The 15949-nt window shown below is 41.7% G+C and overlaps 2 protein-coding genes across 9 annotated transcripts in view; both read left to right on the top strand.

The window, feature by feature from the left end:
- Positions 1–5031, top strand: part of bltp2 (bridge-like lipid transfer protein family member 2) — a 29428-nt gene extending 24397 nt beyond the window's left edge. For all 8 annotated transcript variants that reach the window (XM_021582585.3, XM_090218594.1, XM_090218591.1 and 5 more), the window contains exons 35-39: positions 181–316; positions 1057–1184; positions 1489–1590; positions 2452–2586; positions 3048–5031. In XM_021582585.3, the coding sequence (XP_021438260.3) occupies positions 181–316; positions 1057–1184; positions 1489–1590; positions 2452–2586; positions 3048–3236 (690 nt within the window). In that variant the 3' untranslated portion in view covers positions 3237–5031. The remainder of the gene's footprint in view (positions 1–180; positions 317–1056; positions 1185–1488; positions 1591–2451; positions 2587–3047) is intronic.
- Positions 5032–5170: 139 nt separating this feature from the next.
- On the top strand, positions 5171–13339 carry LOC110503926 (ribosomal protein S6 kinase-related protein). Its single transcript, XM_021582578.3, has 12 exons — positions 5171–5432; positions 6736–7014; positions 7294–7377; positions 7505–7573; positions 7886–7955; positions 8584–8691; positions 8801–8841; positions 8963–8990; positions 9524–9613; positions 9703–9791; positions 9950–10060; positions 10166–13339. Exons 1-12 carry the CDS (start codon positions 5406–5408, stop codon positions 10466–10468), a joined length of 1299 nt encoding a protein of 432 aa, XP_021438253.3. The 5' UTR covers positions 5171–5405; the 3' UTR covers positions 10469–13339.
- Positions 13340–15949: the final 2610 nt, after the last annotated feature.

Genomic DNA, 15949 nt, shown 5'->3' with positions numbered 1-15949 from the left:
AAGCATGTGATCATAACACTAGAGATGTGTTAACCTGTTTGATCATAACATAGAAGATCTCATAACATATGTGATCATAAAATTAGAGATGTCTTAATGTGATCATAACATTTTTAATTATGAAAGCATTGGGAGCATACAGGTAGATAGTGTTTCTCCGTAATGTGTTTGTGTCACCAGGTGAACGTGGTTCCTCTCACCATCCAGCTCATGTACCAGTTCTTCAAAAGGATGATGGGATTCTTCTTCCCAGGAAGGAATGTGGAGGAGGAGGAAGTTGCTGATGAGGAGGACAAGTCCCGAATGGTCACTACTGGTGTGTATTGCCTCTACCTGTTAGCATCCTGCCCAGGGGGAGTACATCAAGCTACAAAAGCAGAAGATAGGTGCCTGCCCTATGGGCCATTCTGACTCGGACAAGGCTTACTTTACTTACCAGTTATTGACGTGCAACAGTCATGCTGTACTATATACGTTCACTTGCCCTCAAGTCTCCATCCATCCTCTACATGTTGACCAGCCTGAAATCCACACCTCTCTCCACCCAAGCAATCAATATTAGTTTCCATTATCGTTGCCAGCTCTTCAATACCACACATGGTATTGGATTGGTAGTTGCTGTGTAACCCTTGGTGGCTATTAATAGCCTGGGTCTACTGTGACCTTGAGGGCTGTGTGAGACAGTGCATCCCACATGGCAACCTATTCCCTACATAGTGCACTATGACCCTGGTCACAAGTAGTGCACTATAAAGGGGATAGGGTGCCCTATTGGACATTTTGCAGAGTTACAGGAGTATAGGGTGTGGACTCTGAGGGGTGGTGGAGTCATTCAGAGGTGGTGGTGCTGCTGCTGTCTTTCTTGCACTCACATCCACACTTGTTTTTCTTCCTGGCACTGGTTCTACTGATTGCGGCTATTTCAAAGAAGGGTGTATAACTACAATTACTATGTTATGTGGTTGTTTTTCCTACTACACTTAGTTGAATGCACTGACTTGTAAATCGCTCTGGATAAGAGTGTCCGCTAAATGACTAATGTAAATTGTATCTCAGGCATGCCTGTCATCAAGCCTCGGCAGCTCTCGGAAGACACCATGGGGGTCATGGGCCCCAGCAAAGGGGTCACCCAGGGCTTGAACCGTACCTCTGGGGTCAGGAGGTCCTTCCGAAAGGCTGTTGAGGTATTTGTTTTTTTAGTGTTTTTTTTGTTATGAGAAATTAGAAAATATGTATCTTTGTTGATGTATCCCCAATGTTCATACAGCCGTACTACGTTGCCACCCAGCTACATCTGCTAGGGTAATTGGCTCGTTGTTTTCACAGGCACTTCCCAACTTTCTTGTTATATACTTATTTTGACCAGCGCTCTATGGGCCTTGTTTAAAAGTAGTGAACTATGATGAGTATTTAGGGTGCCATTTCAGATGCAGCCTTAGGTCTTCCATACTGTATTGAAACCGAAGTATGTCTTATTTCCCTACCTAGCACCCTGTAGATGACATCGACAAGATGAAGGAGAGAGCAGCCATGAATAACTCCTTCATCTACATCAAGATCCCCCAGGTTCCCCTGTGTGTCAGCTATAAGGTAGGTATCACCATGTGCTGAAGTTAAGGGTAGCAACATTTCTGGAAAATCTGGATATGTACCAGAAGTTGTCTGGATTTTGCAACTAGCTAAAGGAGAACGGTAATGCTTTGATTCAAGCCAGTTATTGATTCTGTATACATGTCGGTGTGTCAGTGAGTTCATAAATAAACATTCCCCTCGAAGAGAGATGTTGCAGCAGGGTAGCCTAGTGGTTAGAGTGTTGGACTAGTAACCGAAAGGTTACTGAGCTGAGCTGACAAATTCCCGTTCTGCCCCTGAACAAGGCAGTTAACCCACTGTTCCTAGGCCGTCATTGAAAAAAATAATTTGTTCTTAACTGACTTTCCTAGTTAAATAAAGGTAAAATAACATCTCACTCAGCATTTATTAGATGAAGAGAGATGTCATCATGATTCTGTGTTGACCCCATACCAGGTCACATGTTTTGTTCTCAGACTGGAAAAAATACCTCAACATCTGGTGTGTTGTCATGTTTTTATCTGTTTGTATATGTTAACCTTCTCACACTGTTGGCTTTTTGTGACTTGGATGTCGTTTTTAATCCTCCGATTTTTCAATTTCATGTCTTCAGGGATTTGCAAAATAATCGTTATTTTCCAATGACAGCATTGTCTTGCCTTCCAGATTACATAATCCCATAGCTGATTTGAGTAAATGTTTAATATTGAAAATGTAATATTCGTGTATGAATATGTAATATCATTAAATGGGAGATAAATAAACACAGACATGTAATGAAGATATGATTATTGTAGAATTATATGAATAACTGTTGTACTTTTTAACTCCCTGACAATGTAGTTTCATTATGTATTTTGTGCTTGTGTGTCCACATAGGGAGAGAAAAGCAGTGTTGACTGGAAGGATCTGAACCTGGTTCTACCTTGTCTGGAGTACCACAACAACACGTGGACCTGGCTGGACTTTGCCATGGCTGTTAAGAGAGACAGCAGGAAAGCACTGGTAGCACAGGTACTGCACTGAACCCTGTCCCGCTTATTACTAACCCAACCATTGTGGGGTGAAGTTCGCCTAGATACAGATCTAGGATCACCCTCCCCTTCCCCTTCCCCTTGACCATTATTTGGGGAAATACCAAACTAACCCAGGGTCAGCATATAGGGGCAACTTCATCCTACTCCATACTGCACAGAACCCTGGCCTCTCTCATTACCAACACGGTCATGTCCTACAATAGCAGTTTGATGGCAAAAATGGCACTTCATGATGTTCCAAGATGCCAAAATGCCAATCCCTGCCTAAAGCTCTCACAATATAGAACTATGTATAGGTTACTTCAGTCATATGTCCTATATATTTGTCACTTTTTCCTTTTCACATCCATAGATGATAAAGGAGTTCTTGAACCATATGTTATTTCATATTTTCTGAAGTGACCTACGACATGTGTCCTCCCCTCCCTCTGTGTGTAGATGATAAAGGAGAAGCTGCGTCTGAAGCCGGCGTCGGGCTCTGACTCTCGGAGCAAGGCGTTTGAGGGGAAGTCAGACAGTAGCATGCAGCAGCAGCAGGAGGAGGATGAGAAGGCCCGACTCCTCATCGGTCTCAGCAGCTCAGACAAAAGTTCCAGCAAGAAGAGCATCTTCAGCCGACGCAAGTGACCCATAGGCCCACATACACTCCCACTGAACCAGTACTGTACTGGACCACTGCGCTCTAGTCTATGGAAGTGTCCCAAATGGCACCCTATACCCCACATAGTGAACTACATTCAAACAGGGCCCTATGGTTCCTGGTCAGAAGTAGTGTAGTGTACTGTATAGAGAATAGGGTGCCATTTGGGATGCAATCTATGGTAGCTACAGTAGCACACGCCCAGGGAATCATGGAGAGGTCAATGTCTTTACTAGCGTATTATCTGATGACACTTGACCTGGTTGAATACTGTATGCTCTGGTGTGAAGATAGAGGTAGCAGGTCATTATGGGGAACAGAGACTGATAATATAACACACCCTGTTCTTTCTTACCTGGAGGGGGACAAACTACGGCCTGCGAGCCAAGTCCGGCACGCCAGCCAATTAAATATGGCCCACGATGGCTGAAATTATTATTTTAGGATAAACTACTCCAGTCCATATTTGAACATACAAAACTATATAGAAAGTATGTAATAATTATCTCTCAACTGCTGTCCAATGAAGCATGCATTTTCATGTATGACCAGGGCCCATATTCAATGTGTCTGAGTAGGGGTGCTGATCTAGGATCAAATCCCCTCCTGTCCATATAATTGTATTTGTTATGATCTAAAAGTAACAACTGATCCTAGATCAGCACTCTTTTTCTAAGAGGTGTTATGGATACATACGGGGCCCACTTCTCTGCTAAAAACATGCCAGGGTCTTATTGACCAAATGAATCTTTTGTTTTCTTGTTTTTGTTTTTTGTGCCATACATTAAACATTTAATTTTCATTCAATGCATCACACATGGTCCTGAACTTTCAGAATCAGCAGCCTATACTTGTTGCATTAATAGCATGACTGGGTGATGGGTATTTTATTTTAGTTTCACTGTCTGCTCATTTCCCCTGTAAATCAATTAGAACATTTCATAGTTTATATGTGACTGTCTCAAATTGCACCCTCTTCCCTATATAGTTCACTACTTTAGAGGATAGGATGCTGAAGTAGTGCACTTTATATTGGATAGGATGCCATTTAAGACGCAACTAATGTGATTTGTTGAGAGCATTGTGACCTGCTGGTTCAGGAATACTGTATCCTCAAGCAAATGTAAATCAGGTAGATTGTAAAACATTTTAATCTCAAATGAAAGCACCTTGACAACCATAGAAATGCTGTCTGTTGCAACAGTTAGAAATGCCTGATTCACTAGTACAGGGGGAGATATATTCTAGCCTTGTACTTTTATTATATTGTTGGAATTTTACTCAAGTCTGTATCATACTGTCACACTGACTGGGAAGTGCATCCCTGTAAAAGATCACAAATATATAATTTGGTACCCTGCATGAGACTTCTCCAACAACATATATGCCACAGCAGACTTACGTTTTATACTGCAGTTCCTAAACATATCTGTGCGGAAATATGTTCTTGTTTTCTATTTTATGGCAGTTGTTCTGTCAGCTTTGATAGTCTCTGCAAAAATAATTTTGTTGCAGCTTGTCTTGATAATGTTTTGAAATTTTAACACTACAGCACTTTTTAAGCAAAGTATTTTCAGATATTTTTGTAACCATGGTTATTTCTTTTCAATCACAACTGTACCTACACCTACTGAGTTTGTTATTCAGTTACAGCTTCCTTAAAGTGCAAGATGTCAAATATTTCTGTCAAAATATTTCAAGAAAAATGGATTATACCTCAATGTAATGAGCACCATATATGTAACTATAAATGTTTGTCAATAAAATAGTTGTTCTAATGTCTCTCATAGCTGAATGTATCATGTATGTTCTCAGAAGGTCACTACACCGTTAATTTATAATTTATTTCGTAATGATTGGTTAACAGAAATGTGGCGTTTTGATTTTAGCCGTTATCCTAGTGGAATGTGAGTGGCTGATTTGATCATTCATCTGACAGGGTGAACTGGAGCGGAATTTCGCCTTCTGTAGAATACCATCGAATGTGAGGTTATCATTCGTCTCTCGAGATGGTCAGACCCACCCTGCGCGCTGTTCAGTCATGGCGGGTCAGGAATGTGCGCTCCATGTTTTACAAGGCATTGTAAGACCGTGTTAAAACTAACCAATTGGGAAAATAATGATGTGGGTTTGATCGAGGTTTACCAAGCAATGTGATGGGCAGCAACTCAAGTAAACACAAGGTAAGAGATCTTCAGACGTAGTCTACACCTATCTATGACGTTATCAGGTTTGATCACATGTTTATTCAGACTGATTTAGCCTACAAATCTACGGTCTGTTCCACATAAGTGATGCATTTATACCTTTTGTATAGTAGGCTAGCCGCTAGCTCACGACAATATTGGCGTTTAGAAACACGTGAGTTCAGCGAATATAAACCGGTGATGAGCACCTTACTTTGAACAGTTTTTTTTATGAATATGCATTGGAATATTAATCTGTTTACCGAAATGTATATGTAAACTGAACAATGATTTTAAGTAAATGTTTTACAATGACATTTCACGTGGAGCTGGCCAATATGAGTGCACTGAACTGTTTTTAATGCAAAGCGCCTAAGGGTCATTGGGGAGTTATATTAAAAGGGACGGGGGAGTGGCTCACTGTGGCTGCTGGGAAATTCTCTTGTTGTGCCTGGAGTAGAATGGACTCTGAGATAATCTACATGAAAATAGAATTAATGAGAAATACAGGATCGATCCCCCCACGGGACGGTTAAGCTAATGTGGCATGAGGTTGTAAGTAACATGAACATTTCCCAGGACATAGACATATCTGATAGGGGCAGAAAGCTTACATTGTTGTTAGTCTAGCTGCAATGTCCAATTTACAGTAGCTATTACATGGAAAGAATACCATGCAATTGTTTGAGTGCACAATTATGAACTGAAAATGTATTAATAAACCAATTAGGCACATTTGGGCAGTCTAGATACATTTTGAACCGATATGCAATTGTTCATTGGATCAGTCTAAAACTTTTCACATACTGGTGGCTGCACTGGAATAAGACATGTCCTTTCTCTTGCATTTCAAAGATGATGGTACAAAAAAAACATGTTTTTTCATTGTATTTTCTTTTACCCGATCGAATGTGTTATACGCCTACATAAATTTCACATTTCCACAAACTTCAAAGTGTTTCCTTTCAAATGGTATCCAGAACATGCATATCCTTGCTGCAGGTCCTGAGCTACAGGCAGTTAGATTTGGGTATGTCATTTCAGGCAAAAAAATAAATAAAAAGGGGCTGATCTTTAAGAGGTTTTTAATGAATGTCTTCAACAATCGTTTGTTTATGTTGGCACATGTTCATGTGAAATCTCTATCCAATGCTCATGTAGTCCTGCATGATTCTAGTGTGGCATATGCCAGTAAGTAACATCAACAGATGTTTGACATTTAGCTATAGTTACTTGCTACTCACAGCACAACTTGTAATTAGAACCATCACTAATTAGAAAGCCGCTGTCCTCAATGTAGAAACCGGTGCCAAGCCAGGAGAGACGACGCAATCAAGGCTGGCATGGCCTTCTCTCCAATATTGGAATATCCTTTACTGATGGACTTCGCCACCTTGGCCCACCTGTTCTGGCCACACAGGGCATGGTGCTCGGCAGCGGAGCCCCAATCCCTGAGGACCTCTTCCCCCCAGGACACAGCCCTCAGAAGCCTGGCATGGAGTCGACTCTCCCTGGCTTCATCTCTGTCTTTCTACCTGAGTTCCCACACCGTACATTTACTGGGCAAGACGATTTCCAGGTAGTCCTCCTTAACTTCATTTGGATTGAACACCTGGACCACACATGATTTCAATCTTTGATGAAAATGTTGTCTCTTCAGCAGATGTAATGAAATAATTCATTGATAGGCAAACAACCGATAAATCAGTAACTTATTACTTCTTGGCTGGACGCTGACTAAGTTATTCTATATGGGGGGGAAATAAATGATATGATGGTCTATCTGGTGTGAAACCTACCTTGAATGATATTTAATAATATTGCAACATTTTAATCTCACTCTCTCCATGACATTTAGATCCTGGGCTTCATAGCCAAAGGCTCCTTTGGTCCTATCTTGAAAGTAAAGGACAGGTCGAAGGAGAAGACTTATGCAGTTAAGGTGAATCTCCTCAGCCTCCTGTCACATCACATTTTACCAGCACTATATTTCATGTGACATCTACACACATCTAGTGTATTCTATTCCTACCCTGCATTTCATTTTATTGTATTGTGTTGCTCTACAGGTTTTACCCAAGTCTGAGATACTGAAGCATGGGGTCCTGGAACAGTCAAAGGAGGAGGTCATCATTCAGGTAGGTCACACAGCAGGATGACCTGTAAGGCTGCTATCCTAGCTTAGCTCCTGACTTAGTTTAGGGATAACATGCTGGAAACAATGACTCACTGAGCTCTAACAATGACTATGACGATTATCCCTATGAGCTTCTATGCAACAACAAACATGGTCCCATGGAGCTTTTGCTGAACAAAAATAAAATAAAAACATTTGCCATCGTTGAAAATACCTGGTTACATTCAGATCCCTCCTAAATCACATTTAGTTATACTGAGTGTCTTTGCTGACGTCCACACTGTTGCTGTGTGTGTTGCCTGTTGCGTTGCAGCGGCAGCTCAGCCACCCATTCCTCCACAATCTGCAGGACTGCTGGCAGACCCAGCGCCACCTCTTCATTAGTGAGTGACTAATGTGATATAGCTAGATCCCTATTTATCCGCTCCTCTCTTTAACCTCCCTGTGTCTCACATAGGAGCTTCCCACTGGGTACGTCAGTTCAACGTTGATTCAACCAGTGTGTGCCCAATGGGTTGTCTCGCTCTCCCTAGCAGGAGTGTTAACTATGGCATTATCTGGCCTTTCTGCTATTTACTGTTGTCTCCTCAGTCTGAGCCCCATGACTCGTCTGAAGAATTATACTGCCATCTACTGAGATTTTAGTGTGTATCATACAGTCCTGTGGCCTCTGAACCGAATTTCCCTTCCTTTAGATTTTTTAATAGCACCCTCATTAGTGGATAAAGGCATGTTTGAGTTCATTTGTGTCTCTCACTGACACTTAGCTCCTTCCCCAACATCAGCCCTTTCCCTTCCTATGCTTCCCCCAGCCTTAAAAAACGTGCAACTCTGTGACTTCCGACAATTTAATGTTCTCCTATTGCTTCTCTCCTCCACTGCTCCTTCCTTTTCAAGTGCTTGTGTTTCAGCAGGGGTCATCTACTCCCAGCCCTGGATCAGTGTACTGTACATAGCCTTGTTATGTACTAAGATGGATCATTGTGTGTGACTGTGTCTGTCTTCCTACAGTGTGTGAGTACTGCAGTACTGGAGACCTGTACACCTACTGGATACTGAAGGGCCAGTTTGGGGATGATGAGGCTCGGGTGTTCGCTGCAGAGCTAGGCTGTGCTTTGGGTGAGTGTCCCTCAAGTGTGTATACACTTGTATATTCTCCAAAAATGTGTATGAGATCATTGTTTAAGTTTCACCTTTACTTATTATAATGGGTGTGTCTGATCGGTAGGTTTCCTTCACGACTTTGGGATCATGCATAGGGATGTGAAGGTATGAACGTTTGTTTTGATCATGAACATTATTCTTTGTACATAAATCTTGCAACTAAATGACTCATATTTATAACTTCACTGGAAAGTTTATAATCATCTGATTACTCTGGATTTTTTAGATGGAGAATGTCCTTCTGTCTGACCAAGGTAATGCTGGCTTAAAAAATATATTCATATATAAACCATTTAGTAGACACTTTTATCCAAAGCAGTTTACAGAACAGTCATGCATGTGTAGCACATGGGGATGTGTGAAACGTACTCCTCAGCCTTAAGTGTCCTGCTTGCGCCGTCTCATTAGCTAGCTTTTGAGGTGGCGCTATCAGCTAAGCCGCTTGAGGGAGGACGGTCACGTGTATTTTGCGAGGCAGAGATCCCGAGTTCGCAACCAGGCCGATTCGGGAGGAAGTTGTACTCGCTAAGCAAACAGCGTGACGTTCTTTACACATGCATACATTTGACGTATGGTGTAGTTTACTTTCTACTGCAAAAAATATAAGACAACACTAGAGGGCCTTATAATACAGTGGACACTTCAGTGTTGTTGTTGTTGGGAATATGCTCCAAGATATCATTTTTATGTTGAAAGTAGTTTAAGCTTCATATTAGTCAGGTAGAATAACCGGAATTGGATTTGTAAAGTACTGTATGTAAAATACTGCTGTATCTGTTTGATGCAGGTCACCTGCGTTTAGCTGACTTTGGACTTTCTCGCCGTCTTGAGCGGGGCGCAAGAGCATTTACAATTTGTGGGACAATCCAATACATGGGTGAGATTCATGGGATCAGGCAAAGTTAATGGTCACTACACATGAGTCACCTATTATAATCTCACTGGGATGGTCCTCTGTCCAAACAGCTCCTGAAGTCCTGAGTGGGGGTCCCTACAGCCATGCTGCTGATTGGTGGTCTCTCGGCATTCTGTTGTTCTCAATGGTGACTGGAAAGGTGTGGTCACCACCACAGTTCATCTTAATTCAATTAATATGTGATGATGTAATAGCTGTTAGAAAGGTTGTTTTTCTTCTTCTTTTAAGCTGTCCTGTCATGCAAATCTAAATGCTAGTCTAGAGATGTTGTTGGTGCTAATTCTGTCATCTCCATAGTTCCCTGTACCTCCAGAGCCAGACCACTGCAACATGCTGAGAAAGGTCAGAGACTGCCCATACTCCATACCCAAGACCTTCAGGCCTGCACTAGCCCTTCTGCTCACAGAGGTCAGAAGTCATCTGTAGTAGGATTGTCTCAGAGTATCAACAAAATACCATCACAACAAATTCTCAATGCTTTTCTCTCTTTCTCCATCCTGTTTGTGACTCCAGCTCCTATGCAAGAACCCAGCCCATCGCCTGCATAGCCTGGAGCGCTTCAAAGGGCAGATGTTTTTCCATGGCACTTCCTTTGACTCTCAGCTACTACAGAAGAGACCTGTTGAATTAATTCTTGAACTGAAGAACCATCCTGATCGTCCAGTCAAAGCAATGCGGGGCCTGTCTATGGACTACTTCCAGAACTTTGACTGTGACATCTTCCACTCCCCTACCAGCCCCACTGACCTGTCACCTACCTTGGCCAACATTGACCTGAGCCAGGCTCTGGCTACAGCTCAGGGTTCTAGGGAATGAGAAGTGCCTGTTCTACTTTGCCTCAATACTGCCTGCAAATTAATGGAAACATTTGATATATACTTTGTACCGCATGTATAGTTGGTTGTGAAAAAGCAACTGTACAGTGCATTTGGAAAGTATTCAGACTCCTTGACTTTTTCCATATTTTGTTACGTTACAGCCTTATTCTAAAATGTATTAAATCGTTTTCTTCCCTCTTAATCTACACACAATACCCCATCTAGACAAAGCAAAAACCGGCTTAGAAAATTTTGCAAATGTATAAAAATATAAAAACTGAAATATCACATTTACATAAATATTCAGACCCTTTAATCAGAACTTAGTTGAAGCACCTTTGGCAGTGATTACAGCCTCATGTCTTCTTGGGTATGACGCTACAAGCTTGGCGCACCTGTATTCAGGGAGTTTCTCCCATTATTTTCTACAGATTCTCTCAAGCGTTGTCAGGTTGGATGGGGAGCGTCGCTGTACAGCTATTTTCAGGTCTCTCCAGAGATGTTCGATCTGGCTCGGGCTCTGGCTGGGCCACTCATGGACATTCAGAGACTTATCCCGACGCTGCTCTTGCATTATCTTGGCTGTGTGCCTAGGGTTGTTGTCCTGTTGAAAGGTGAACCTTCGCCCCAGTCTGAGGTCCTGAGCACTCTGGAACTTGTTTTAATCAAGTGTATCTCTGTACTTTGCTCCGTTCATCTTTCCCTCCTGACTAGTCTCCCAGTCCCTGCCGCTGATAAACATGCCCACAGTATGATGCTGCCACCACCATGCTTCACTCTAGGGATGGTGCCAGGTTTCCTCCAGATGGGACGCTTGGCATTCAAGTCAAAAAGTTCAATCTTGGTTTCATCAGACCAGAGAATCTTGTTTCTCATGGTTTGAGTGCTTTAGGTGTCTTTTGGCAAACTTTTATAGAGGAGTGGCTTCCGTCTGCCCACTCTACCATAAACGCCTAATTGGTTGAGTGCTGCAGAGATGGTTGTTCTTCTGGAATGTTCTCCCATCTCCACAGAGGAACTCTGGAGCTCTGCTGTTGGAGTGTTCGGGTTCTTGGTCTCCTCCCTGACCAAGGCCCTTTTCCCGCAATTGCTCAGTTTGGCCGGGCGGCCAGCTCTAGGAAGAGTCTTGGTGGTTCCAAACTTCTTCCATTTAAGAATGATGGAGGCCACAGTGTTCTTGGGGACCTTCAATGCTGAATATTTTCTTTGCCACGCTACCCCAGATCTGTGCCTCGACACAATCCTGTCTCAGAGTTCTACGGACAATTAATTTGACCTCATGGCTTGGTTTTTGCTGTGACATGCACTGTCAACTATGGGACCATATATAGACAGGTGTGTGCTTTTCCAAATCATGTCCAATCAATTGAATTTACCACAGGTGGACTGCAAACAAGTTGTAGAAACATCTCAAGAATGATCAATGGAAACAGGATGCACCTGAGCTCAATTTCGAGTCTCATAGCAAAAGGTCTGAATACTTTTTTTTTTATACATTTGCAAACATTTCTAAAAACCTGTTTTTGCTTTGTCGTTATGGGGTATTGTGTGTAGATTAAGAACATTTATTCATTACATTTTAGAATAATGTTGTAATGTAACAAAATGTGGAAAAAGTCAAGGGGTCTGAATACTTTGCGAATGCACTGTACAGTCGTGGCCGAAAGTTTTGAGAAAGACACAAATATTAATTTCCACAGAGTTTACTGCTTCAGTGTCTTTAGATATTTTTGTCAGATGTTACTATGGAATACTGAAGTATAATTACAAGCATTTCATAAGTGTCAAAGGCTTTTATTGACAATTACATGAAGCAAAGAGTCAATATTTGTCACCAAACTGTTCGTCACCAAACTGTTCCTGGATGGTTGGGAGAAATTGCTCTCGGAGGATGTGTTGGTACCATTCTTTATTCATGGCTGTGTTCTTAGGCAAAATTGTGAGGGAGCCCACTCCCTTGGCTGAGAAGCAACCCCACACATTAATGGTCTCAGGAAGCTTTACTGTTGGCATGACACAGGACTGATGGTAGAGCTCACCTTGTCTTCTCCGGACAAGCTTTTTTCCGGATGCCCCAAACAATTGGAAAGGGGATTCATCAGAGAAAATGACTTTACCCCAGTCCTCAGCAGTCCAATCCCTGTACCTTTTGCAGAATATCAGTCTGTCCCTGATGTTTTTCCTGGAGAGAAGTGGCTTCTTTGCTGCCTTTCTTGACCCCAGGCCATCCTCCAAAAGTCTTCGCCTCACTGTGCGTGCAGATGCACTCACACCTGCCTGTTGCCATTCCTGAGCAAGCTCTGTACTGGTGGTGCCCCGATCCCGCAGCTGAATCAACTTTAGGAGACGGTCCTGAAGCTTGCTGGACTTTCTTGGGCGCCCTAAAGCCTTCTGCAGAATTGCAGTGGAAATGTTTTGGGGGGATTCAGTTCATTTGCATGGAAAGAGGGACTTCGCAATTAATTGCAATTCATCTGATCACTCTTCATAACATTCTGGAGTATATGCAAATTGCCATCATATGAACTGAGGCAGCAGACTTTGAAAATCTATATTTGTGTCATTCTCAAAACTTTTGACCACGACTGTGTTTTCTTTATTTACTTTACCTATTTGGCTCCCTCTTTTCCTCTGTATACCTCTTTGCATACCCATTTAATGGGGTGATAAATATAGATGAGCTTTAATACACTGAAAACCACCATTTACCAAAAAGGGTTTATAACAATTATATTTCCCATTGAGATTAACAGTACTGAAACTCAAAGCCTCTCAAGGCACTGCCTGTAACAGCACACTATTTTAAAATGTGGATCAACCACCTGCATGTTTGACCTTTTACCTTTGTCATTAAATTTATATAAAAATATCTATATTTTCCTGAAAATCCTTTCACATATATTTTTTTAACAATGTTTTTTTCTGTGTAATTTTATGTTTGATTGCCTAGGCCATCAATTATTTGATTGACTGTTGTGTGACTGATCACAATGCCTTTGAATGTTCACAAAGTCTTGCTGTATACCCATTTCTCATTAGATTTCACAAATTTTTTACGTGTTTTACCCAACCACAGTAACAGCTGAATAATGAAAGCCCCTATAAACTCACGATGGAGTTGTCTCCTGTCATGATATACAGTGCCTTGTGAAAGTATTCGGCCCCCTTGAACTTTGGGACCTTTTGCCACATTTCAGGCTTCAAACATAAAGATATAAAACTGCATTTTTTTGTGAAGAATCAACAACAAGTGGGACACAATCATGAAGTGGAACGACATTTATTGGATATTTCAAACTTTTTTAACAAATCAAAAACTGAAAAATTGGGCGTGCAAAATTATTCAGCCCCTTTACTTTCAGTGCAGCAAACTCTCTCCAGAAGTTCAGTGAGGATCTCTGAATGATCCAATGTTGACCTAAATGACTAATGATGATAAATGCAATCCACCTGTGTGTAATCAAGTCTCCGTATAAATGCACCTGCACTGTGATAGTCTCAGAGGTCCGTTAAAAGCGCAGAGAGCATCATGAAGAACAAGGAACACACCAGGCAGGTCCGAGATACTGTTGTGAAGAAGTTTAAAGCCGGATTTAGATACAAAAAGATTTCCCAAGCTTTAAACATCCCAAGGAGCACTGTGCAAGCGATAATATTGAAATGGAAGGAGTATCAGACCACTGCAAATCTACCAAGACCTGGCCGTCCCTCTAAACTTTCAGCTCATACAAGGAGAAGACTGATCAGAGATGCAGCCAAGAGGCCCATGATCACTCTGGATGAACTGCAGAGATCTACAGCTGAGGTGGGAGACTCTGTCCATAGGACAACAATCAGTCGTATATTGCACAAATCTGGCCTTTATGGAAGAGTGGCAAGAAGAAAGCCATTTCTTAAAGATATCCATAAAAAGTGTTGTTTAAAGTTTGCCACAAGCCACCTGGGAGACACACCAAACATGTGGAAGAAGGTGCTCTGGTCAGATGAAACCAAAATTGAACTTTTTGGCAACAATGCAAAACGTTATGTTTGGCGTAAAAGCAACACAGCTGAACACACCATCCCCACTGTCAAACATGGTGGTGGCAGCATCATGGTTTGGGCCTGCTTTTCTTCAGCAGGGACAGGGAAGATGGTTAAAATTGATGGGAAGATGGATGGAGCCAAATACAGGACCATTCTGGAAGAAAACCTGATGGAGTCTGCAAAAGACCTGAGACTGGGACGGAGATTTGTCTTCCAACAAGACAATGATCCAAAACATAAAGCAAAATCTACAATGGAATGGTTCAAAAATAAACATATCCAGGTGTTAGAATGGCCAAGTCCAGACCTGAATCCAATCGAGAATCTGTGGAAAGAACTGAAAACTGCTGTTCACAAATGCTCTCCATCCAACCTCACTGAGCTCGAGCTGTTTTGCAAGGAGGAATGGGAAAAAAAATGTCAGTCTCTCGATGTGCAAAACTGATAGAGACATACCCCAAGCGACTTACAGCTGTAATCGCAGCAAAAGGTGGCGCTACAAAGTATTAACTTAAGGGGGCTGAATAATTTTGCACGCCCAATTTTTCAGTTTTTGATTTGTTAAAAAAGTTTGAAATATCCAATAAGTGTCGTTCCACTTCATGATTGTGTCCCACTTGTTGTTGATTCTTCACAAAAAAATACAGTTTTATATCTTTATGTTTGAAGCCTGAAATGTGGCAAAAGGTGGCAAAGTTCAAGGGGGCCGAATACTTTCGCAAGGCACTGTACATAGGAGAAATATCAAAGAAAACATGTATGTTTAAGCCTAGCCTCTTCTTTGGAGCCACTTGAAGTGTTAAAAAAGAGTTGATAAGTTCCACAGGTTTTTTAGGTTAGATGATGTTAGCTGTTCCAGGTATAAAGCCTGAGTCACTTCAGACACCTGATCATCAGTCATGACAGCAGAGAACATACACATGTTTGAGCCAGTACAATACAAGAGGAGGCTTTCAGTTTATTGTTACCAAACAGAAAAGTATACATCTTACAGAGTATCATTCATTGGGTATTTCAAATGGTTTTTCCTCTGAAATCTGTGTGGTTCATTGAGCTTGCAATGTCACAGTCATGGGTTCGATTCCTGCTGGGGCCCAGGCCACTCATATGAAAATGTATGGATGATACACTACTGTAAGTCCTTTAGGATAAAAGCATCTGCTAAATGGCATATTTTATATATTATGTTAAGACATACTGTACAGTATTTGTATTGCACTACACCTGGATACACAACGGCAACTTTTTTCCAAGACCTTGGCGTGACGGTGACCTATTTGGTAAAACTCTGAGAACACAGAGACATCCTTAAGGGAGCAACCTAATAAGATGTAAAAATTGAAGACCAGATAAAGCATCGTCATTAAATGTTTTAATTAGGTTCGAACAGAAAAAAATAGCTACTGCCCCAATGGAGACGGCTAAATATAATCTAAGCACAAGTCCCAGTCAT

This window comes from Oncorhynchus mykiss, chromosome 24, assembly GCF_057628025.1.
Source record: "Oncorhynchus mykiss isolate SJ-2025 chromosome 24, ASM5762802v1, whole genome shotgun sequence".
In the NCBI taxonomy this organism is placed as follows: Eukaryota; Metazoa; Chordata; class Actinopteri; order Salmoniformes; family Salmonidae; genus Oncorhynchus; species Oncorhynchus mykiss.
Note: the sequence above shows the minus strand (reverse complement) of the source record. Positions and strands in the feature narration are given on the sequence as shown.

Excerpts from the sequence above, each read along its gene's own strand:
- LOC110503926 (XM_021582578.3), top strand. The coding sequence starts at position 5,406 with ATGGGCAGCAACTCAAGTAAACACAAG. Across the intron at positions 9,614-9,702 it reads TGGGACAATCCAATACATGG|CTCCTGAAGTCCTGAGTGGG; the intron begins GTGAGATTCATG and ends CTGTCCAAACAG. Across the intron at positions 10,061-10,165 it reads TAGCCCTTCTGCTCACAGAG|CTCCTATGCAAGAACCCAGC; the intron begins GTCAGAAGTCAT and ends TTGTGACTCCAG.